This window comes from Mirounga leonina, unplaced genomic scaffold (genome assembly GCF_011800145.1).
Source record: "Mirounga leonina isolate KUSES-001 unplaced genomic scaffold, KU_Mleo_1.0 Mir_96, whole genome shotgun sequence".
NCBI lineage: Eukaryota > Metazoa > Chordata > Mammalia > Carnivora > Phocidae > Mirounga > Mirounga leonina.
The window spans coordinates 3,910,031-3,932,756 of record NW_023270871.1 but is presented as its reverse complement, the minus strand read 5'-3'; the positions used below and the strand labels follow the sequence as shown (position 1 = coordinate 3,932,756).

The 22,726-nt window shown below is 40.9% G+C and overlaps 1 protein-coding gene and 1 pseudogene across 3 annotated transcripts in view; one reads left to right on the top strand and one right to left on the bottom strand.

Moving 5' to 3' along the window:
• LOC118006395 (leukemia inhibitory factor receptor) overlaps nt 1–22,726 on the top strand; it is a 76,210-nt gene that overhangs the window by 19,005 nt on the left and 34,479 nt on the right. For all 3 annotated transcript variants that reach the window (XM_034999016.1, XM_034999015.1, XM_034999018.1), the window contains 5 exons: nt 4,712–4,872; nt 6,930–7,044; nt 9,723–9,862; nt 15,387–15,550; nt 22,219–22,393. In XM_034999016.1, the coding sequence (XP_034854907.1) occupies nt 4,731–4,872; nt 6,930–7,044; nt 9,723–9,862; nt 15,387–15,550; nt 22,219–22,393 (736 nt within the window). In that variant the 5' untranslated portion in view covers nt 4,712–4,730. The remainder of the gene's footprint in view (nt 1–4,711; nt 4,873–6,929; nt 7,045–9,722; nt 9,863–15,386; nt 15,551–22,218; nt 22,394–22,726) is intronic.
• On the bottom strand, nt 19,740–20,600 carry LOC118006396 (annotated as a pseudogene).

Here is a 22,726-nt window from a genome sequence, read left to right as displayed (position 1 = left end):
CCACTGCTGCCCCCTCTAGGCTAGGCTGGCGAGCTCCAGTTTGCACCTGCCTGTGGAGAGTTAGTCACCTGTTTTGCCTTCCAGGTATGTGCATTTGCACCTGCTGCTGCAGCAAGTGACAGTGATCCTAATTTCGAAAACTCGCTAAAAATGTGTGCTCCTCTAGGAACAAGGCATCACTTATTGGGAGAAAAAAGTAAAATCTGGCAGCTTCTGTTGGAAGGGAACAGAGACAAGTTTCACATGTCCTTTTTCCCTTAAAGTACGTTAGAAAGCTCTGTTCGTGTCCTGTTCTGGCGTCAAGTGAGTCCATTTGAAATTTTTGCTTAGTAGAGAAGTCGGATCTATTACAAGCATAAAGTGTGGCCTGAGTGACTCGCTCACCGTTGTTTTCTTTTTTTTTTTTTAAAGATTTTATTTATTTATTTGAGACTGAGAGAATGAGAGAGACAGAGAGCACATGAGAGGGGGGAGGGTCAGAGGGAGAAGCAGGCTCCCCGCCGAGCAGGGAGCCCGATGCGGGACTCGATCCTGGGACTCTGGGATCGTGACCTGAGCCGAAGGCAGTCGCTTAACCAACTGAGCCACCCAGGCGCCCATCACCATTGTTTTCTACATAAATGTTAACGACAGAAGAGTTTTCTTTCTCATTCTGCCTATGTTCAGTTAAGCAGGTGTTGGTGACGCTGTCATTGACCCTCCTGTTCCTGAGCACACCCTGCACCCCGGCCTGCCACCGCTGACCTCCTCAGTGGTGTCCTTGATGGGCGCCTGCTGCTGGCGCTGACCTTGTACTGGTCTGCCTGGTTGCCCGTGGCCTGCCAGCAGGAGCACAGTATTACACCTGACCTTTGGGAAGTGTGTCCTGTGGACCCCGAGCAGAGTTGGCCCCCGTGCCACCGCTCCTGAGCCTGATGCCGGGAGGGATTAAGTGATTTGTCTCAGTCACACTGCTCATTAGCCGTGGAGCCAGGATGAGAGCGTCGACTGGACCTGGTCCAGAGCGCGGCAGCCTCCGTACCCGTCTTGCCACTTCATGGGACACGCATCTCTTTCCCGGAACAAGTGCAAACTTGTAGTGAGGGACTGTTTTCATTTCAAGATGATGTTCAGCCCGTCAGTGAATATGGTTTGTGATTGTTTCAGTTACGGTTTGGTCATGTTCGGGGCTCTGTTATTCAGTTATTCCTGCACATGCTATGGAATTCTATAACTTCAGCAACTGGCATTTCAGACATTCCACGGATACATTTTCATTCTACTGTGTAAGCTCAGGGACACCGGAAGTGACTAGGGAGTCATTCGGTCAGAAAATAGTTGAACGCTTTTGAAATGTGTGTCTGTGCCCGGTGTCTGTTTTGGTTGTAATTATATAAGCTACTTGAGATTTGTCTCCTGAGTTTTTGACAGTACTCAGCAAGAGCCAAGAAGAGATCTTGCCATCTGCTTTTGCTAAGAAAAGTGTTTTCTGAATTATCTTTTTGGGCTCCAGTTATTTAGATGTTGGATCTTTCTTCCTCTGTTAAGTCCCTGTTCTTACATCTCTTCTCACATGTTCTGTTTTTGTCTTTGTTTTTTTTTTCCCTGAAAAATTGCTCAATATTTTATCCGTCTTTAAAAAAATTTTAATATCAGCCAATACATTTGACTCGTAAGAGCTGTTTTTATTTCTGATTATTCCTTTCATTGCATCTTCTTCTAGTTTTTTTTTTTTTTTAAGATTTTATTTATTTAATTGAGATAGAAACAGAGCACAAGCAGGGGGAGAGGCAGAGGGAGAGGGAGAGGGAGAAGTGGGCTTCCCACTGAGCAGGGAGCCCGACGTAGGGCTGGATCCCAGGACCCCGGGATCATGACCTGAGCTGAAGACAGACAGGTAACCAACTGAGCCACCCAGGCGTCCTCATCCTCTTCTAGTTTTTAGGGCTATGCCATATTCACTCTAGAATACTGTTTAGAGATGATTTTTCTGTTTTTTAGTTTTCCTTTTTTCTACATTATCCCTTTTCTCTCTGGGAGTAATTTTTATTTTCCTTCTAGGGATCCTGTTTATTTTGAATTTCCTTTTATTGTTTTATTTAGGCTTTGCTTATATGTTTTATGATCCTTGGTTGTCTGTTCAGTATAAAAATGAGGCACTATGAAGTCTGACAAGGAGTTCTCAGTGCATTGGGAGGACTTGTCAGCTGGCGGGCCTCATTCAGCTGGAGCAGATGGGAACATCATTCCTCTGAGGAAGCCCTCAGTGTCAGATGTGGAAGCCTTTCCTCTTGGACACTTGTGTTTTTGTTAGCTGCTCTCATTTCCTGGGTAGTTCTTTTACATTCTGTAGGGAATGCCTCTGTTTCTGTTTTGGAAGTAGGAACATGTCAAGGTTGAGGTCCTAAAACAGATCTCTGATATAAACAGACCGTCTGTAAACAGCCCATAAACAGTAAATCACTGCCTCCTTCTTTATGTACCCAGAGAGGATTTAAGTGGCACCACCACCCACCCATTGTTGTGTTTCCACCAAATCTGTAGCCATCTTTGCTTCCTCTCCTCTCCCTATAATCTCCCACAACACACTAAATACACTTACACCATTACCGCATGTGTGGCTCTCCGCTAAGTGCTTTACACATGTTTACTCTTTCAATCTTTACAACACACTTATGGGAAATAGAGTTATCAGTCCCACTTTACAGATGAAGAAATTGAGGCACAGGGAGAGTAAGGCCTCATAACGAGTAGCAAAGCTAGGATTTAGCCCCAGTCCATTTTTGTTTTGTTTTCGATTTATTTAAATTCAAGTTAGCATATATAGTTAACATATATTGTATTATTGGTTTCATGGATAGAACTTAGCGATGCATCAATTGCATATAACGCCCAGTGTTCATTATAACAAGTGCCCACCTTAATGCCCATCACCCATTTACCCCATCCCCTTACCCACCTCCCCTCCAGAAACCCTCAGTTTTTTTCCCATAGTTAAAAGTCTCTTATGGTTTGCCTCCCTCTCTGTTTTTATGTTACTTTTTTTTTCCTTTCCTTACTCTACGTTCATCTGTTTTGTTTCATAAATTCCACATATGAGTGAAATCATACGGTATTTGTCTTTCTCTGCCTGACTTCTTTCACTTAGAATAATACCCTCTAGTTCCATCCACGTGTTGGAGGGAATGCAAGCTGGTGCAGCCACTTTGGAAAACAGTATGGAGGTTCCTCAGAAAGCTAAAAATAGAGCTACCCTACGACCCAGCAATTGCACTACTAAGTATTTATCCAAATGATACAAAAATAGTAATTCAAACGGGCACACACACCCCGATGTTTATAGCAGCAATGTCCACAATAGCCAAAATATGGAAAGGGCCCAGATGTCCAATCCATGTTCTTAAATCACCACACTGCCCTGCCTGTAGTGCATTGGGAAGACCCTCCATCTCCAGAACAGATCCTGAATCTGACCATCTCTTCCACCTCTGCTTTTAGAACCCTAGTCCTCACCACTGGTGATCTCACCTGGACTCTGGTTTCCCTACCTCTGCTCCAATCCCCTAGAGTCCACCTTCCATGTAGGAGCTAGAGAAATCTTCCAAAGGGCTGATCAGATACGGATCCCCCCCCATTAACATGGTTGAGAGAAGAATCCACTGTTGTGTTTTAAACTCCGAATCCTTTCCGTGGCCTGGAGGCCCCCATGGCCTGACCAGCCCGCTTTCTCTGGGCCGGGCCCCTCCTCCTGACCTTTGAACCTAGTAGGCTTGTCCTTTGTGTTTGCTGCTGCTTCTCTTTGTTCCTCGCCATCTTCTCATTAGTCAGGCCTCAGCTCAGGTGACACTTTGACTCACTTACACTCTCACACACATCGACTTCTTCTGGTTTTTAAAGCACATATCAAGATCGTAAGTTTCTTAGTAGTTTATGTATATGTATCTCCCACCTAGATTCCAGGCTCCTGGAGGGCCGGGATTTTGTCTGGTTCCGTGTGCACCCCCAGTGCTGGATGGGGACCCGGCACTTGGTCGGCTCTCTCTGGTCATTTGCTGACAAGTGTCTCGGGAGCTCTTAGGCTGAACAGTGCCCGCCTGCGTTGCAGCCCCCTCCCCACAGCGCACTGGCTTCAGTCCCTGCTCGCCTACGTGTGTGGACATCTCTTATCTACCAGTGGTCCCTCTCCCGTTACAGTTGTAGTGTTTGTTGCACTTGAGTCATTTGTGTGTATTGGGACCTATTTTTGCCACATCTGCGGACCCCCTATACTATTATTTATCCTAATTTTTTCTTCATTTAAATTTACGTGAAATAGAAACTTTTATCACAATGTAAATGAATAAGAAAAATATTACTTGTCATGAATGACTATATTAATTGAAATGTCATTCCATATATCATTGAAAGTTGTCAAAACTTCAGTTTCATGCACTGCTTTTCTGTACTGTAGTAGAAGTATTGGAATGGAGAGTTGAGAAATAGGTGTTTGGTTATAATCTTGAACTTGAAGCCTGTCATTTGCAAACTTATCCTATAATGGATCCCTAAAGCAACAGTTGTGTTGGATTCTTCACATCTCCTAAAGCCAAGGCAGCTTGAGTCTAGAGTCTGCAGAGTTACTAATGTACAGTATGTGTATTTGTCGGTATCCACTTTCCATGTTGCTGTGCACAGTGCAAGAGGTCTCTTTGCAGCATGTTGAACACCATTTGCAATTCTTCTCCTCATCTAGGACTGACTGCTTTGCACGGATGATGAACCTTTCCTTACGTTTGAGAAGACCATCCTGGATGGTGGATAGTAAAAGAATGGGGATGACTTCAGATTTCCAGTGGCTCTTATTAACATGTATTCTCCTATACTTAATGAACCAAGTAAATAGCCAGAAAAGGGGTAAGTGCATCTGAGCCTTAGAGAATGAACTGATTGCAGTGTCGTTGCTGTTTTTTTTGCCATTACTATCTTGATTATGAGGTGATCTTGTGTCTTTATCAGACCCTTCCTTCAGGTTTTTTATGGTTAAAATCCATTTCGGGGTGCCTGGGTGGCTCAGTCGGTTAAGTGGCTGCCTTCAGCTCGGGTCATAATCCCGGGATCCTGGGATCGAGCCCCGCATCAGGCTCCTTGCTCAGTGGGGAGCCTGCTTCTCCCTCTGCCTGCTGTTCCCCCTGCTTTTGCTTGCTCTCTCTCTCTCTGTCTCTTGCTCTCTCTGTGTCAAATAAATAAATAAAATCTTTAAAAAAAAAAAAAATCCAGTTGTCATCTTTTTTTTTTCTATGTACTCCTGTTCTCTTTTAAAAAGGCCCATAAAGATAGATCTAAATAGTCTTTCCCCAGAAAAAAAGTTAAGGTATAATTTACATACAATACAGTTCACCCATTTGGGATAAAATTCTGTGAGTTTTGACAAATGTGTACAGTCATGTGACCACCAGCACAATCAAGATACAGAACACTCCCCACTCCAGAAAATTCCCTATGCTCCTCTGTACTCAGCTCCTCTCTCCCTACCTCAAGCCAGCACTGGCCTAGTTTCTGTCTATAATTTTGCTTTTCTGAATGTCATATAAATGAAATCGAAATCTCTTTCTTTAATAATACGTTGTGTTCATCTTCTTTAAATATATTAAGAGTGTTTGTGTAGATGTTATTACCTAGCTTATTTCTATAAAGAACATTATCATCCTTCTGCCCCTGAGTTTAGTTTTTATCTTATTTTCATAATTAAACAGATCTCCTCTTTTCCCCCGAGATCAGTGTTAAATAACTTTAGTATGGTTACTGATGATTTCTAATGTGAGTGCTTCTAATGTTTTTGTCTGCTGTCATGTATAAGTAGCTTTGTAATTTATTGCTACTGTAAATGTCATGCCAGTCGTGTAAAAATTTAAAAAACCTTTTCAGAGACATTTATAGAGAGAGTCTGAGATGGAATAACCTTTTTTACACTCTAATTGCTTTATTTCCTCCCTTCTTCCCTCTCCTCCTTCCTTTTTCCTTTTGTTCTCCCTCTCGTATCCCTCCTCCTTTCTTTTTATTCTCTTTTTAGCATGACAGTTTTTCATTGTATGGTGCGCATGTATTCTGTGACCTAGTAGTGTTTTATAGGTATGAATAAATACTATTAGGATTACAGTCTTCTAAGTTATTACTTGTCAGTTGTTTAGGCCTACACAAAAGACATATTTTTCAGAGACTTGTGTGAGTTCATTACTATTTAAATATAATATGCTTCACAAAAATTTTTTCAAAGATTTTATTTATTTTTGAGAGAGAGAGAGAGAGACTGCAGCAGGGGTGTGGGCAGAGGGAGAAGCAGACTCCCTGCTGAGCAGAGAGCCCAGCACAGGGCTAGATCCCAGGACCCCCAAGCCAAGCCAAAGGCAGACTCGACTGACTGAGCCACCGAGGCACCCCTGCTTCATACAAATTTAAAGATTGGCTGTGGGGTTTCTATATAGGTGGCAGTCTGGTAACAGGCAATGGGGCAGCGTGGCTAGGAGTGCTTAGAAGCTGTGTTTGTGGCATGGGAAACACGTAATTTTTACTTAGAGTTACTTTATTCGGGGGTAGGAATGGGGGCAAATGGGGCTATTGGAGATAAAATTCTTCCAGGCCCTCTCTGGGTCTCGTCCTTGACTCCCTCCATTTATCTTAGTGGCTGAAGGTGGGACTTGGATGGAGGCTCAGTCCCTAAGTGGTCTAGTGGTTGGCCCACTTCTGTTGGTTTCCTCTTATTTTTATTAAAAAATAAGCTACAAAAAGAAATAGAAAACCAGTCCCTTCTGTGACTGCAGGCTCATCCCTGCACAAAGAACATGGATCCTGTGCAGGCGCATATGCTCATACGCATGACTAAAGGTGGTTTGATATGTTGGCCTTTCATGGTGCAGTTAAATTATTAAGCATGTTCTGTGTGTGTTTGTGTGTGTGTGTGTTTCCTTCTCCAGGGGCTCCTCGTGATTTGAAGTGTATAACTAACAATTTGCAAGTGTGGGACTGTTCTTGGAAAGCACCCTCTGGAGCAGGCCATGGTACTGTTTATGAAGTTTGCATCGAAAACAGGTAATAGAAATACTTTGGTTAATGAATAGCTATAACCTAAAGGTCTTTAATATTAGAGCATAGAGATTTGCTTCTAGAAATTTTTTAATGAAATTTTAAATCTTAACTTTCTATTTCCTAAAAAATCTGAATCTTATATCAAGGGAAACAAACCCTTTTCCTGGCCAAAACTTTGTGTTATATGAATATTGTATAGAACACCCCTTTCATATGCTGTGGATTCTGATCTACTATAGGGAAGTTTTACTGGTGTGTCCCAAACCAACATCTGTCTAGATCAGTTGGGTTCAAGTTTTGACTCTGCCTAACAGAATACGTCAGGTCTGGAATAGGCAGTTCAAGGCTGGCATGGTGGTTGATAAGAGACCCAGGTTCCTCTCCATCATGGTGCTTTGCCAGCTTTAGCATGTGATCTCATGGTTCAAGGATGCTTGAGGAGTGGCTGTTATGTCTGCATTCCAGAAGGCAGTGAGGAAAAGGATGCTTTTTTTTTTTTTTTTTTTTAAAGATTTTATTTATTTGACAGAGACACAGCAAGAGAGGGAACACAAGCAGAGGGGACAGGAGGGGGAGAAGTAGGCTTCCCACCGAACAGGGAGCCCTATGCGGGGCTTGATCCCAGGACCCGATCCCAGGACACTGGGATCGTGAACTGACCCAAAGGCAGACGCTTAACAACTGAGCCACCCAGGCGCCCCGAAAAGGATGCTTTCCTTTAAGGAGACCTCTAAGAAGTCCCACACAACACCTCTGCTTACATCTCATTGGCAGAATTTAGTCAAATGATGAAGCCTATTTGCATAAGAGGCAGGGCAATGTGCCTGGATAAACCGTGAGTTTGAGTTATTAAGGGAAAGGACATTAGGAGGCCAGCAACAGGTTCTATCACCCCGCCTTCCCCTCTCAGGTAATCTGGGAGAGGGCCATAAGCTCTGAAGCCTAGAGGTGAGGCCTTTGGGCTCTCTGCAAACTGGAACATTCTCTTCCCTTTCCCCGATTCCAGCAGGGCTCTGAGTGGTTTGGCAACACCTGAGTTGTTGAGCATGGCAGCTCCAAGTCCCCTTTTGCTGATGGGTGGCCCTCATGTAAATGGACATAAGTGCGCATTTAAATATTACTTGGGTGTTGTTTTCCCGTTTGGTATAGGTTTACTGAGCGTTAGTCTAAGCCTTGTGGTATATTTGTCAACCAGGAGGAGCTTGGTTGTGTTGCAGAAACAGCCCTAAAATCCTATTTCCTTATTTTCTGCTGTGAAAATAAAGGATTATTTCCTGCTTGTGTTCTGTGTCCATCTTGGGTCAGCTAGCATCTCTGCCCCCAGCCTCTCCTTGGGGCCCCAAACCTAGGGGTCCCTCACCCTCCAGTGCATGAAGACAGGAGAAGGAGAAGGGAGCACAGCCTACGCTGGCTTCCAGAGCTTCCTTCCGGAAGAGACAGATGTGAATTTCACTCACATTTCTCTGTAAATAAAGTCCCATCGCCTGCCTTGCTTCAGCAGGAAGTACAGTCCTGCCTTGCTTCAGCAGGAAGTACAGTCCTGCTGTGAATCTAGAAGGGGAGAACCTGAAACATTTGGTAAATAGCATGAATGACTACCTTAGGCCACACAGAGAGGAAGTTGTTCTGGCTCTGCAGGAGTTCACAGGAACAAATCACCGTGGGTTAAGTGCTGACGGAAATTATATGTGAAGGGCTGAGGGGGCATTGACTGAGGAGTGTGGGGCCCCAGAGAGGCTGTCCGAGGTGTGATTGTGGAGTGTGAAGACCCAGTATCTCAGAAAAAGGACAGAAGGACATTCCAGCCTGAAAGAATATGAGTTCCATGGCATGAACTTACAAAATTGAATGATTTAGCAAGTTTAAGTGGTTTTGTGTTACTGGCACCTAAGGAAGCCTCCCCCTGTGAGGGTGACAGGAGGTGAGCCGACCTGTTTATGTCGGAGTCCGGAGTAAATGTAAAGAGGTCTGCACGGGGTGCTGGGCAGGGTCACACGAGGCACTGCCGAGTCCCTCTGCTTGAGCTCTGATTGGCATGGGAAGTTAGAAATGTACATGAAGGACAATAAAAAGAATGTAAATGTGCTCTGTGAAGGTAGGGCCATGGAACCAAGGGGGAGAAAACCGACTTTTGTCCAAGAGATATGGGTGGGGAACTGGAAGAGTTTTGAAAGCAGAGTGGAAGAGAAAGTGTTGTTCACATTGAACCTTAGACCAAAACAGAGGAGCCGCGGACAGATTGAGGGTGTGTTTGAGGGCCACAAGCAGCCAGTTTCATTTCTGTCCTCAGTATCTGTGGGGCACCATCTCAGCCTGAGACCGCATGATGGTCTTGTATAAAGGTGCAGGGCTGTAGCCGGGCAGGGGTGCGCGGCGCCAGGTAAGGCTGCCGAGGGAAGGTTGGTGGGAGTTTGAAGGGCATGCTAAAATCCCGAGCTTCTTGAAATAATCATCTCAGCTTATCACTCGACTTTCTGGTACAGTCTGGTTATTCATCCTCCGCATTGATGCACTTACATTACCCTCTCTTTTTTCAGTCTTTAGATGCAGCATAACCTATCATGTTTTTGTACGGAAGAACATACTTTTCCAGCACATTTTGTGCTAATCATGTTTTTGCGAAAGTTGCACTATTAATTTTATCTGCTAATTAAAATTTGATTTTTTTTTTTCTATTGCAGGTCTCATTCTTGTTATCAGTCAGAGAAAACAAATACTCAAATCCCTGCTCTTTTACCTGGTGATCATGAAATAACAATAAACCGTCTGTATGATTTTGGAAATCTTATAAGTAAATTCACACTAAATGAAAAAAATGTCTGTAAGTATTTGAAAAGAAAATTGACTTGAAAATAACTCAGCACCGGGGTGCCTGGGTGGCTTAGTCGGTTAAGCGTCTGCCTTTGGCTCAGGTCATGATCGCAGGGTCCTGGATCGAGCCCCAGGATCTACTCAGTGGCGAGTCTGCTTCTCCCTCTCCCTCTGTGCTCTCTCTTTCTTCCACTCTCTCTCAAATAAATAAAATCTTAAGAAAAAACTCAGCACAGTGCCTTTGTGCTTAGTATTGCAGTGCTTTATAATTGGCAGAAATTTACTCTTCTCTTGAATGTCAGTTATTAGACTAATGCTTGCATTTCCCCAGCAACCATACTGTGGCTTATAGAGCGCAGCCAAGATTGGGAAGGAAGCCGACTGCCGTCTAGTCAATCAAAAGTAGATGTCACAGAGTTCACGATCTTTTCCACATTTGGATACTTTTCTCGTCACCTGTTCGCCTCATTGATTCCTCCATACCTTTCAGAATTTCTCAGGTGTCCCGTGCTCTACGAAGTGGTCTTTGACCATCCCTATTCCTTTCTTAACATTCCCTTAGGTAATGTTATTTCTCCTTCGTGGCATTTCTCACAGTTGCATTACTAATGTATTATGTCATAAGGCACTTACTGTGTGTTGCTTCCGCAAGAAAATAGGTTCACATAGGGCAGGGAGTTTCTCTTCCACACTTAGCACCTAGCCCACTGCCTCCCACGTGCTGAGCATCTTTTACAGATGTGTTGATGGAGTGCCTACGACCTAGGTTACAGGCTGAGTGGAGTCATGAAATAGACCCAGGCTGATGGAGATGGAAATTTTGCTACACAGTGAGACCTTAAAAACCCCAGGAGCCTTGACTCTTAATGGTGGGGGAGGCAGGTTTGTTTGCTCCTGACAACTATTATGGTGTGGCATCAGAATGATATTATAATGAGTCTTATAAGGATGACTTACTTTGAAACAAGGGGAAAAATATAATTAACTTGGTGACCTGTCCAATTTCATAGATGAGATGCCTGTTTGGAGTGGTCTGTGTCTGAGATAGAACAGATTCTGAAAGGATAATAACAAAGCAAGCTTTCCAGGAACTTCCCATCTGTCTCACTGCCTTTCAAGATAAAAAGGGGAGCCATGTTTGTTCTTTTCTTTGTGTAGCTGGATGTGAGATCCGTGTGAGAATGTTTTGTACAGATCAGCCATGATCTCAGTACCCACAGAGAAATACTGCTAACACTTAAATTTATTTTCTATGCGTATACATATAAGCAGTGAGCTTCGTATTACTTTATAACCTGCTTAACAGAAGACATAGATTTTTTAATTTGTTACCTAAATCTGTATTATTTTTATAGGCTGCGTAGTATTCCACTGAATGGAGGTACCATGATTATGTTAAGTGATTGATTGTTAACATTGAGATTTTTATTTCTGGTTTTTCAGTATTATAATCAATGCTTTAATGAGCCTGTTTTGCACACATATGTTTCCATTTCCTTAGGCTAAATTCCTAAAATTGGGAATGCTGCATTAAAGATAATCCCCTTGTTAGGACTTTTAATATCCATTGCCAATGTTTTTTTAAAACTTCCGAGTCTCTTTGCGTTTCCACAAACATCCTATTAGAGGGGCTCCCTGTTCTTTACTTCTTGCTAAGACTAGGTATTGTCCATTTCTCTTAGTTTTGCCATTTCAATCTGATGGCCCCCCAATTATAGCACTTTGTTTTTGCATTTCTGTGATTACTTCTTTTTTAAAAAGTTATCATTTTTATTCTTTTCTGAACTGTCTGTATCCTTTTTCAATTTTCTCGTGTTGAAACTCATCTTTTCCCTCATCGGTTCATAAGAGCTCTCTATATTATGGTTATTAATTCTATCATATTTGCTACAAATAATTTTCCAAGTTTAAAATTTAAACTTCCTGGTTTTCATTTTTATATAAATAGAATCTTTCACTATTTTTTCTTTGAGCTTTTGATTTTGTTATCATGCTCGATTTAAATCTTTTACTCATCTGCAATTATTTTGCTGTAAGGTATAAGGAATCTAACTTAGTTTTATTCCAGATTTTTAAAAAATTCCCCAGGACTCTGTGAGAGAGCCAGATTGTGTTGTTTGATTTTTCAGCAGGTACTGAGAAGGTTCTGCCTGGGAAGCTACTTGAAGATGACAGTGTTTGACAGAAAGAATTAGAAGGGCAAATCAAGACAGATTCTAGATGACTTACTAGATGAATAGTTCATTGTTTTTACATATCATGTAATTTGTTGATAGCATTTTTAATAATACTGGGTTTGATTATGATTAGAATATTAGATTAATAGTATCTCAATAATAAGATATTACTATTACTACTATGATAATACTGATAAGAAAATTGAAAAGCAAACTAGATGAATATAAAAAGGAGGTGGATGCATCAGCAAATCTTTTGAGTACCTACTGTTTGGGAGAAGGTATGAAATGATAGTGTACCTGTGCCTTAGAGGATCTGGGATTTTGGCAATTTGCTACTGAATTAAAGTTTGAGAAATTAAGTTTTCTCCAGATGCTTTCAGCACTATACATATAAAGCAAACAAGGTATTTCATCTTCTAATTGACAAGGGCAAACACTGAAATAAGTCTTTGTAAGACTTCTAGTGTCTAAGTTTCTTAAAATAACCTGAAAATAAGATCTGGCTGAGACAGAATAAATAATGTGGATCCTATAAATGAGCTGGGAAAGCTCCCATCCTCTGATGTTTAAGCAAGAAGAGAATGGAGGTTATGAGTAAAGATGTACTAGCTTTAAAAAATAAACAAACACAAGTGATTAAATTTATTTCCCAGCTGAAAAGTGTCTTCCAGAAAATACTGTCCTCAAGTGTCTATTTTAGCTGGAAAGAAATGCAGATAATAGTTTGTGGGATCTTAGGGAAACTTTCCATTTTACTGCGAGGAAGTATACTATGAAGTATGAAGTGTACTATGTGCGTGTGTTTAATCCTTTCGTTTGCATAATTGTGATTATTACTGTCTTTTGGCTTGAAATATTTATTGGCTATGACTTGTGTTTTGAAGAATAGCTCACTTCTGTTTAGATAAAATGTAAATTACGTGTACTTTCCAGGGAGGGAGCATTTTGATAGATAAATATTGCCTTGGTGTAAATGCTCCCAGGTTTCATAATTTTTAAGTTACCGTATCATGACAGCCTGAAGCATTTGAAAGAACCGTGTTCTCAGAAGCCTTTGCTCTGTGGTCACACTGGCACCTTGCACTTTCCCTCTCCTGGCACTAAGGCAACTTCTTGCTCCTTCTGTTTTTGTTTATGTTTTAATTCCAGTCAGTCAACATACAGTGTTTGTTATATTAGTTTCAGGCATACAATATAGTGGCTCCTTCTGTTTTAAAAGCAGCTCCTACTTAAAACTTGTCCTATAAAGCATCCTCCACTGTCCTTAGTTAGGTAGCTGTGAAGCCGTTGCCTTTGCTGCATAGTGTTTAGTTGAAGCCACAGGTACTGTTTCCTGTCCAGCCAAAGATACTTCACACAGATCCCGTATAGAGCACTGTGGCCAGCACGGTTTAGTTAAATTTAAGAAGAACTTGTTTTTAATTTCCAAGACTAATTTATATTGGTTTGCTCTGCCGTTGTTGTTACTTAGCACACTCAGCTACCCTACCTCTGTAAAGTCCTGCAGTCTGGGCTTGCCATGACTCCTTTAACCGGCCCTTGTGCTTCATGGCGCAGGGCTAGGATAGGGATGGGCCGAGAGCATGTGTCTCTGGAGTTGTCTTAACTTACCTTCGCTTACTGTGATTGGAAGAGAGAACATGCAAGACAGAGTCCCCATCTTGTCTGCCCTTCATACCAGAAAGCCTATGTTTCATACCATGGAACAGGCTCACACCTTCCGTGTTTCTCATTGAATAATTTACTCATCCCTTTTAGGTAGGGAGACTTGAAGATTTTAAAGAATACCTTACTTTTTCTGCCCCCCTCCTTTTTTTTTTTTTTTTTACCATTTCTCCCTGTAAACTATATCTTTGAGCATGGTTTTTTTCTTTACCTTTTGTATTACAGCTTCAGAGCCCTCTGCCCTCCCAGACTTCTTTATCACCAGTGACAGTGCTGGTGGTCTTTTCTCACTTTTCTTCTATGAACTCTTTGATTTGGCCTCAACGACAACCCATTTCTTTTAGTCTCAGCAGTGCCGGATCTTCTCTGGTTTCCTTCTGCCTCTCAGGATTCTTGCTGGAGTTCTCTGGTTCCTTGAAGGTGTGACTGTCTATTGGTAGTTCTCAGCTCTCAAACAAGCTTTGGCTGTTTTGAGTCGTGCGTTCAAGCCTCTTTCTTCAGCTACACTCAGCGAGTTCCTCTTGAGTCTGTGTCCGTGGTGCTGATGGGCCCCGTTCTCACTCACTGTCAGCAGACCCCTCCCCTGACCTTCTGTCCCTTCCCTGACACTTGGTCATCAGTAGCCTGTCTCTCACATTTCTTCACAATGTCCGTGATTCCTTTTGCCTGCTTTCTAGGCTAGAAACTTGAGGATATCTTAGATGTTTCCCTTTCTTATTATACTAGGCCTTCATTTCTTTGATCCTGTCAGTTCTTTGAAATGCCCATCAGAGTTTTTCCTTTTCCATATCCTTCATGCACGTGCTGATGTGTCATGATCCGTATCCCTGCTACTCTGGTCAGCCTTTCCCCAGTGGTCTCCCACTTAATCACCTTATCTCTCTCAGAGCCCTACCTAGAGCCCCACCTTTCTGGTGGACTTCCTATCCTGCTGAGTACTCCCACCTCTGCACAGTACCCTGTTGGCTCCCTCACTCAAATGCCGTGGTCATTCCTGTGGTCTTGCTGCTGTTTACAGATACCTATACCAGGAATGGCTCATAGCATCCCCAAGTGGGTGACTTCTGCCAGCATCAGAGAAAACAGATGGAGATCTCTACGAGAGCAGGCTTTCCGCATTCCATCATTTTCTTAGGCCCGACCTACAGTCATACAGAGGAAGCTCCTTTACTTCTCTCTCATGTTGCCTCCTTATAGATTCCAGACTGATGACACTAGAGTTTTGTAGGAACCCAGTGGCTATTTGTATTAGAAGACATATTAGGATTTGATAATAATTTTCTCAGATTTGATGGATGAATCATTGGGGACTGCTTATGCAAATAAATATATTCTCTTTTTTCAGTAATCACTTTGAGAGTTTACTTTTTTTTTTGAGAGAGAGAGAGAGAGCGTGCATAAGGCAGGGGGAGGGGTGGAGGGAGACAGAATCTTAAGAGGGCTTCATGCCCAGTGCAGAGCTGGATGAGGGGCCCCGTTTCACGACCGAGATCATAACCTGAGCCAAAATCAAGAGTTGGATGCTTAACTGACTGTGCCACCCAGGCGTCCCGAGAGTTTGCTTTTAGTTTTTGATTATTTTTTGATCAAGAAGGAATAGAGTTTTAAATTAGTTGATTGATGGAATTACAATATGAAAAATCATTACTTACTTTACTGAATCATGTCTTTTGTTTTCTTTTTTTCAAGCCTTAATTCCAGACACTCCAGAGATCTTGAATTTGTCTGCTGATTTCTCAACTTCCACATTACACCTAAAGTGGAATGACAGAGGCTCTGTTTTTCCATATCATTTAAATGTCATCTGGGAAATTAAAATTCTACGTAAAGAAAATATGGAAATTGTAAAATTAGTAAGTTTGAACCAAAATAGATTTTTTTTTTTCCTGTGACATTAAAGAAACCAAGTAATTTTTAAAAGATTTTTAAGGTGGTATCAGTGAACTTTTATATTGTTAAGGAAGTAGATCAGATATCCTTTCAGGGTTCATTAAAAACTATGTGCTATCACTCCAATCACCTATTAAAATAATGTATAACTTAAAATAATGTATTACTTACCAATTATAGTAAATTTAGGAAATTAAGGGAGGAATAATCCATGATTCCACCACTTGGCCACAGTAAATGTTATTTTTGTGTTTCTGCCCAGCTTTTTTTATGTGCATGTTTTCACATAAATGAAATAAATGTATACATATAATTTACTATTACTTTTACTTTTGTCTAATACTATAAACATAAAAACGTTTTGAAACATATTTAGTCATAGTAATTGTAGAGAAATTTTGTATACGCTAAGCTTGAATTTTTCTGAATCTGAAATAACGTTCTTACTCTTATGCTTTTTTTCTCTTATTTTTTAAAAAATTTTGTTGCTGAATGGATTCCTTATGATCTGTCTCAGTTTTCTCTTAATCTAAAGGAGAATGGGGAATAGTAGTGAAATGTTTTGACAGCGGGTATGTGGGAATTCCCTTTTTTGTCCTTTTACTCTTTTCCCCCTCAATGGATTTGAAATACGCTTAGTTAGAGATTTAAGAATTAGAAGACTATCTCATGATTTTACGGTTATTTGCCCAAGTACATAGGTAAGCCAGATTGTAAAGATAAAAAATGGGATGACTCTGTATTTCACAGTTGTTGTCTCGGTTTTCCTGTCTGACACTGTGTATTACATTCCCAAGTGAGTGGCAGCCGTAACTGTAGCTAGCGTGCACGTGCGCACGGTGCTTCCGTTGCTGATGGTGCTCTCAAAGCTCCCTATGTGGCCGTTCCGTGCGTCCTCACCACAGACCTGCGAGGGGGCCACTGTCAGCATCATCCCCATTTTATAGATGAAGCTGCAGAGACACAGGAAGACATGAAGTGGTGGAGCCAGGACTCTGTGCTCTTTCTTAACCACTGCAGTTTCTGTTACAAAATAGATATATTTGTTTTTGTACAAGATGCCTTCCCTCCCTTTACACCTGTGCAAATTGAAGGTACTCTTCAAGACCGAGTCACATCTTACCCTTATTTTAAAGCCCATCCTGATTTCCTCAGCCTAAAATGCCCTCTCTTTTCTTGAATTTTAATGGCAGTTCTTCCCTGTCAATCTAATTTGGAGTTAGCTTTGACACAGCTCTGCCACAGGTGTCTTAAAACTTGTGCTTATCTAAAATTGTACTGTGTAGCTCTTTATGATGGCCTGACATTCTGTGCTGGGTGGGTTACCACTTAGTGGCTTCGGGTAACTTCCCCAAACCTCCTTTTTCTCATTTGTGAAGTGGTGTCAAGTATTTACTTTAGTAAATGATACCGATAGCTATAAAGCTGCTAAACACCTGCTAGTTGTCATCACTTCCTTTGGGGGCTAAGGGATGCTAGAATAAGAGGGCTACTCTTAGAAGTGTACGTGAAATTAAGCATAAAGAAATGGAAATACTCTTTTTAAGGTATGCTGTAACTCATTGCCACAAGATGCATCACAAGATGGCAGTGGCAAAGTAGTACTTTTGGGGATCTGATCTTTGAAGAAGAATCTTAATATGGGGAAATATAGCACGGGGCCAGAAAAATAGAAATAGAACAAATGAATTTTTAAAAAGTGAAACATGAGAGGGCAAGTGATGCAGGTCTGTAGTAAAATGTGACCTTTCTGTTTGTAATTATATGTTATTAATACCATTATTTAAGGCAGAGTTGCTTATGACCTGTCACTTCGCTATTATTTTGTGATTGTGTAAGAATCAAGACTACTGCACGTTGGTGTTTCAGTTAGAACTTGACGGTTTCTGCCCGTCGCCTCACATATGGGCATGGAAGCTGTGCACTGCAGGGACCAGGATAGGAGTGACACCTGGGAGCTTTGCAGCACCCTCAGCCCCTCCCATTTTGCTCTCCCTGTAAACAACAAGTTTCAGTTCTTTTAGCTGTTTCTTTTATTATGTATTTCCATTGTCCAGATAGCATGCTTATGTTGCTCTTCCTTAATTTTTCTTTTCAGTTTTGAGCAGCGTTTTATTGCAACAGTGGGAGATGAGAATTTAGTCCCCTCACCTCCTGGCCTGGGCACGCACACTTGCATGCTGGCGTGCTTGCTCTCTCTCTCTCTCTCTCTCTCACACATTTCCCATCTTTTTCGTGTATTCTATCATTCTGTGATAATGTTTGGTAGACTGGCATTCATTGTATTATAGTTATATAAACACTATCCACAGCTAAACCAAGTAGCATATGCTATTATTTTCCTTTTTGGGGGCTACAGCTTCTTGTATTGTCTTGTATTTTTAGTTTTATTTTTGTGCCCCATTAATTCAATCCTAAATTCTCTCCAAGTTGTATGAATCTCCTGTTGAAATGTTCAAACACACTAGTATTTTATCAGCTAAATGTGAATAGCTCTCTCTGAGGCCTTCTGGCTTACCTCTCAGCCCTGCTTACATAGGGTTCACATAGGTATAATGTTGGTAGAGCAGGAGTGTGGTAAATAGCTGAGGACTCTTGTGGCCAGAGATTTCTCAGGAGCTCCAGCTGTGTCCACTCCTACCAGCCAACCCTAGGTTTGAAGAGATTAATACCTAGGTCTACCCATAAGCCATTTAGGACAAATCTCTGTGTTTTCCTGGCACATTTCTTAGGAAGCTGTGGACCAGGGGGTCTCCATCATCATCCAGGGGATTCCTTTTACCTTTTTCTTGTGATGGATCCTCTTTTTCCTGAATTCTTCCTCTTATTTCCTCATTTTGGTGGAAGCATATGTTCTAGTAGGTATTTGCTATTTATTATAAATATTCTGTGCTACCTATAATGGTAGCTTGCAGATATACTTTATTTTTTTTTTTAATTTAAATTGGTTGCTAACAAAATTTAAAAGACTGTCAATTCCAAATATTGAGAAGATGCAGAACAGTTGGAACTTTCATACACTTCTGATGGGAGTGTAAAATGCTACCTGATGAATTTATTAAGATGTGACATTTCTAAAAATGTCTATTTTGCACTCATTCATGATTGCTACTTTAGCTGGGTATAGAATTGTAGGTTGGGGAATTTTCTCAAGATTTGGAAGACATTGTTCCATCTGCTTCTTCTTGTGGGTCTGTCTTCCTTTGTTGTACTAGACAGTCATTGGGATCCTTTCAGTCTGAAAACACATGTCTGTCAGCTTGGGAAGTTTTCTTATTTTATGTCTTATGTCTCTGATTTCTTCATACCTGTTCTTTCCTTTTTTTATTTTTTTTCCTTACAGAAATTCTCCAGAAATTGGACCTTCTAGACTGGTCCTCTCATGTTCTTAATTGTTCCTACTTTCCATCTGTAATTTTATTTTGCTCTATTTTCTGAACAGTTTTTCTTAAACTTTATCTTGCTACTATTGAATTTCTATTAATAGATTTTTTTTTAAATGTACAGGAGATCCCTTTTGTCTGTTCTGTTTGTTTTATGGATGCAATATCTCATCTCTGAGGATATCAGTTATTTAATTTTTTTTTTTCTGTATAGTCTGTTTCTTCGAGTTGCTTTTTTCTTTGTTTTGATCTTTGACTCTCATATTAGAACTTTTTCTCCAATTTCTGGTCATCTTCATTGCTGCTCACATTTAAGTGAGTTGACTGTTAAATTTTTTTTTTTTAAATCTAATTGGAACTTTTGTTTGCCGTCCAGGGACTTTTGACTGGGGCTTCATTATAGGTGATTAGGATGGGCTATCTAGTTGACAAATCTTTTTTTTTTTTTTTTTTTACTTTATTAAAATACTGAGTTTATTTCACATGTATATTTTTGTCTCCCCACCATTTCCATTTGTCTGACCACCACCACTACTACTATGTCCTATCATAACATTCCATACATACTTAAAACCAAGCAAAGGGTGGAGTTCCATCTTTAAAAACTAAACAGGCATTTTGGACAACGCATTCTTGGCAATGGAACCTGGACAACATTTATCAGGCACGGTAGGGAAAGTTCTCACTCTGTATTATAAAAAGAACAGCCAGATATCAACTGTTACAGAAATGAAATAAGACGGAAAATTTTAACAAACTGTTTATTTTCTTAAAGAGACTTCCTCCACTGCCAGAGATCTTGAATAGCCTCTTGGTCAGTCATCCAGAATCAGTTCTTCACATAATTGATGAACTTGGCTTCCACTTTGGGAAGAGAACCACCTTTTTCTATACTTGCTTGCATTTTTGCTTTAATGTCTTCTACAGAACTAGGTCCTTTCGGTGTTTTGGGCGTCTTTTCCTGTTTTTTGAAAGATTCTTGACATTTTGTTCTTGGTGTTGATGGTTTTGAGTCTTTTCCATTCTGGTTTTTGTGCATTTTTGGCTGGAGTATTTCATATAGATATCTTTACTGGAGCCTTTTCTTCAGCTTCCTCATCATCAGAATCCTCATCATCATCATCGTCGTCGTCATCTTCATCATCATCTTCAACAGCAGCAAGTTTTACTTTTTTCTGTGGAACCTTGCTGCCACTTCAGGGGCAGAACGCTTTCCAGATATACTAAGGAGTTTCACGTCCTCTTCCTCTTCATCTTCTGACTCTGCATCTTCCTCCACAGCTACTAAGTGCTGTCCACTAATATGCACAGGCCCTAAACCACATTTCAACTGTAAGACCACAAGTGTTGTTATTTCAAAGCCCCCAAGAGGAACCGTTGGCTGTACAGACATTTTCAAAGTTGCCAGTGTGACTTGAATTGGACTGCCTTAATTCATTGCCTCTGCTTCAACAATGTGCAATTCATCCTTTGCACCAGCTCTTAAACTGACCGTTCTTAAAGATAACTGGTGCTCATTTTCACCATTATCCACCTTAAAGTGATAATCCTTGTCAGCCTTTAGTTCACAACCGAAAAGATAGTTCTGGGGCGTCAGGGGGCTCATGTCCATGTCCATCGAGTCTTCCATGGGGTGGTGGCACGCACTTAGGTGGGAGAGAAGGCGGACGGAGATAAACGACTACTGTTGCACAGAACAGCCATGCAGGGCGGAATCACACCAGGCTAGTTGACAAAATCTTAATACTTTTTTTTAGATTTTTATCTTGATCTGTTCATATGCCCCAGAAAAGTTGATTTAGGTTCCTACCTGGTAAGTAGCAACTCTGCCATCAGTATGCTGAGGGCTGAGTAGGAGAAGAAGGCAGGAGCATCCCAGCCTTCATAGTGCATAGGTTAGTAATCCCCTTGTTTTGGGTACAGTATTTCCCATTCTCTGCTCTTTCTGAGATTCTTCATTCCAGAGGTATTGTTTTACTTTTCCAGATCATAAATCTCCATTCTGCCAAGATGAAGAAGGGTAGTCTTTTGGTAGCACAGAATGTGGGAGGGAAATCTGGGTACCTAAAATCTCTTCAACTTTCAAGCAGTCTTCTGTTCTGCGCCTCACCTTCACTGCATTTCTAGGGGAGTCTGGTACAACCCCTTCCTGAGCCCTTTGGCATTTCCATGAGAGAAATCAGGTGATTTCTGCCTTTCCCATTGGAGGCTTAAGATTCAGCTTTCTCAGGTCTTCTGAGTCCATTAGTTGTCCATCAGCTCTCCAGTATCGAGAATTTCATTGGTGTTGTTTCTTCTGGTTTTTGCCTTTGTGCATCTATGCCTTAGAAAAAAAAATCTGTGTACTTTCGTTTTAGAAAGATTTCAGAAGATAAGGGAAAAGGAAATACAGTTATTTATTTATTTATTTATTTTTAAAGATTTTATTTATTTATCTGAGAGAATGGGAGACAGCATAAGAGGGGAAGGGTCAGAGGGAGAAGCAGACCCCCTGCTGAGCAGGGAGCCCGATGTGGGACTCGATCCCAGGACTCCAGGATCGTGACCTGAGCTGAAGGCAGTTGCTTAACCAACTGAGCCACCCAGGTGCCCGGAAATACAGTTATTTAATCTGTTGTCTTTAACTGGAGCTCCCAAGGTTTCTTTTAGTAGATCTTTGATATTTTATTGAAATCCTTCCCATTTTTCACAGTTGAGATTAATATTTTATCTTATTATAAGCTGCATATAAAAACAAATCTGATCTGAAACAGTTATTTTGTTGAGGTGCTGTTCCTTTCTTTGCCTTTAACTCTTGGAAGTACAAACCCATTAATTTTTTTTCTTGATGAAAAATGGAGATCATTTTTGGCAATGGTACATTTCTCTGTGAACTGTGTTGAATGTTTTGGAATATTAACATCATGTATAATCATGCAGTGGAGCCTAAAGCTGAAGAAGTAAACAAGTGCACTGGTCGTGATGAGCACCGGGTGTTGTATGGAATTGTTGAGTCATTATATTGTACACCTGAAGCTAATATTACACTGTTAACTATGCTGGAATTTTAAAAAAAGAAGTAAACATAAATGAATCATGATTATTGTTCCTGTAACTCTCCTATTATGCCTTATAGAAAACCAAGATGGTTGTACAAAAGGGCAAGCCTTTAACTTAGTGGTGATTGTATACAGTCTATTGTGTTTTTTAAGGAAGCAGAACATATCACTACTTAGAAATCTTATTTTGTGTTTGTGTTCATTTTTTAGGTGACCCACAACACAACTGTGAATGGTAAAGATACAGTTCATCACTGGAGTTGGACCTCAGACATGCCCTTGGAGTGCGCCACTCATTCTGTGGGAATTAGATGCTATGTTGACGATCCTCATTTCTCTGGTCACACAGAGTGGAGTGACTGGAGCCCACTGAAGAATGTTTCTTGTAAGCTTACATTTAAAAAGCTTTCGTTTCTCAAATGAATTAGATTAATCTTAAGGATAAGGTTTAGTGTAAGCTTTCAGGTCTCCAAATGCCATTTGGCTTCATGTGGGTCACCTGGGGATCTTCCAAGTCTCTGTCCCAGAACGTTTTGATTCAAAACTCTGAGATAGGATTCAGGAATCTGTATTTTTAAAGATCTTCTGAAGGGATTAGATAAACATCCAGGTTTAAAAATCACTGTGGTAGGCATTGAAGAACATTTAAAAATTTTATGTAGATGTTATTGAGATCAAGTCTATATTTAAAAAAAAAAATGGCTCCTAGTTTCTTGCC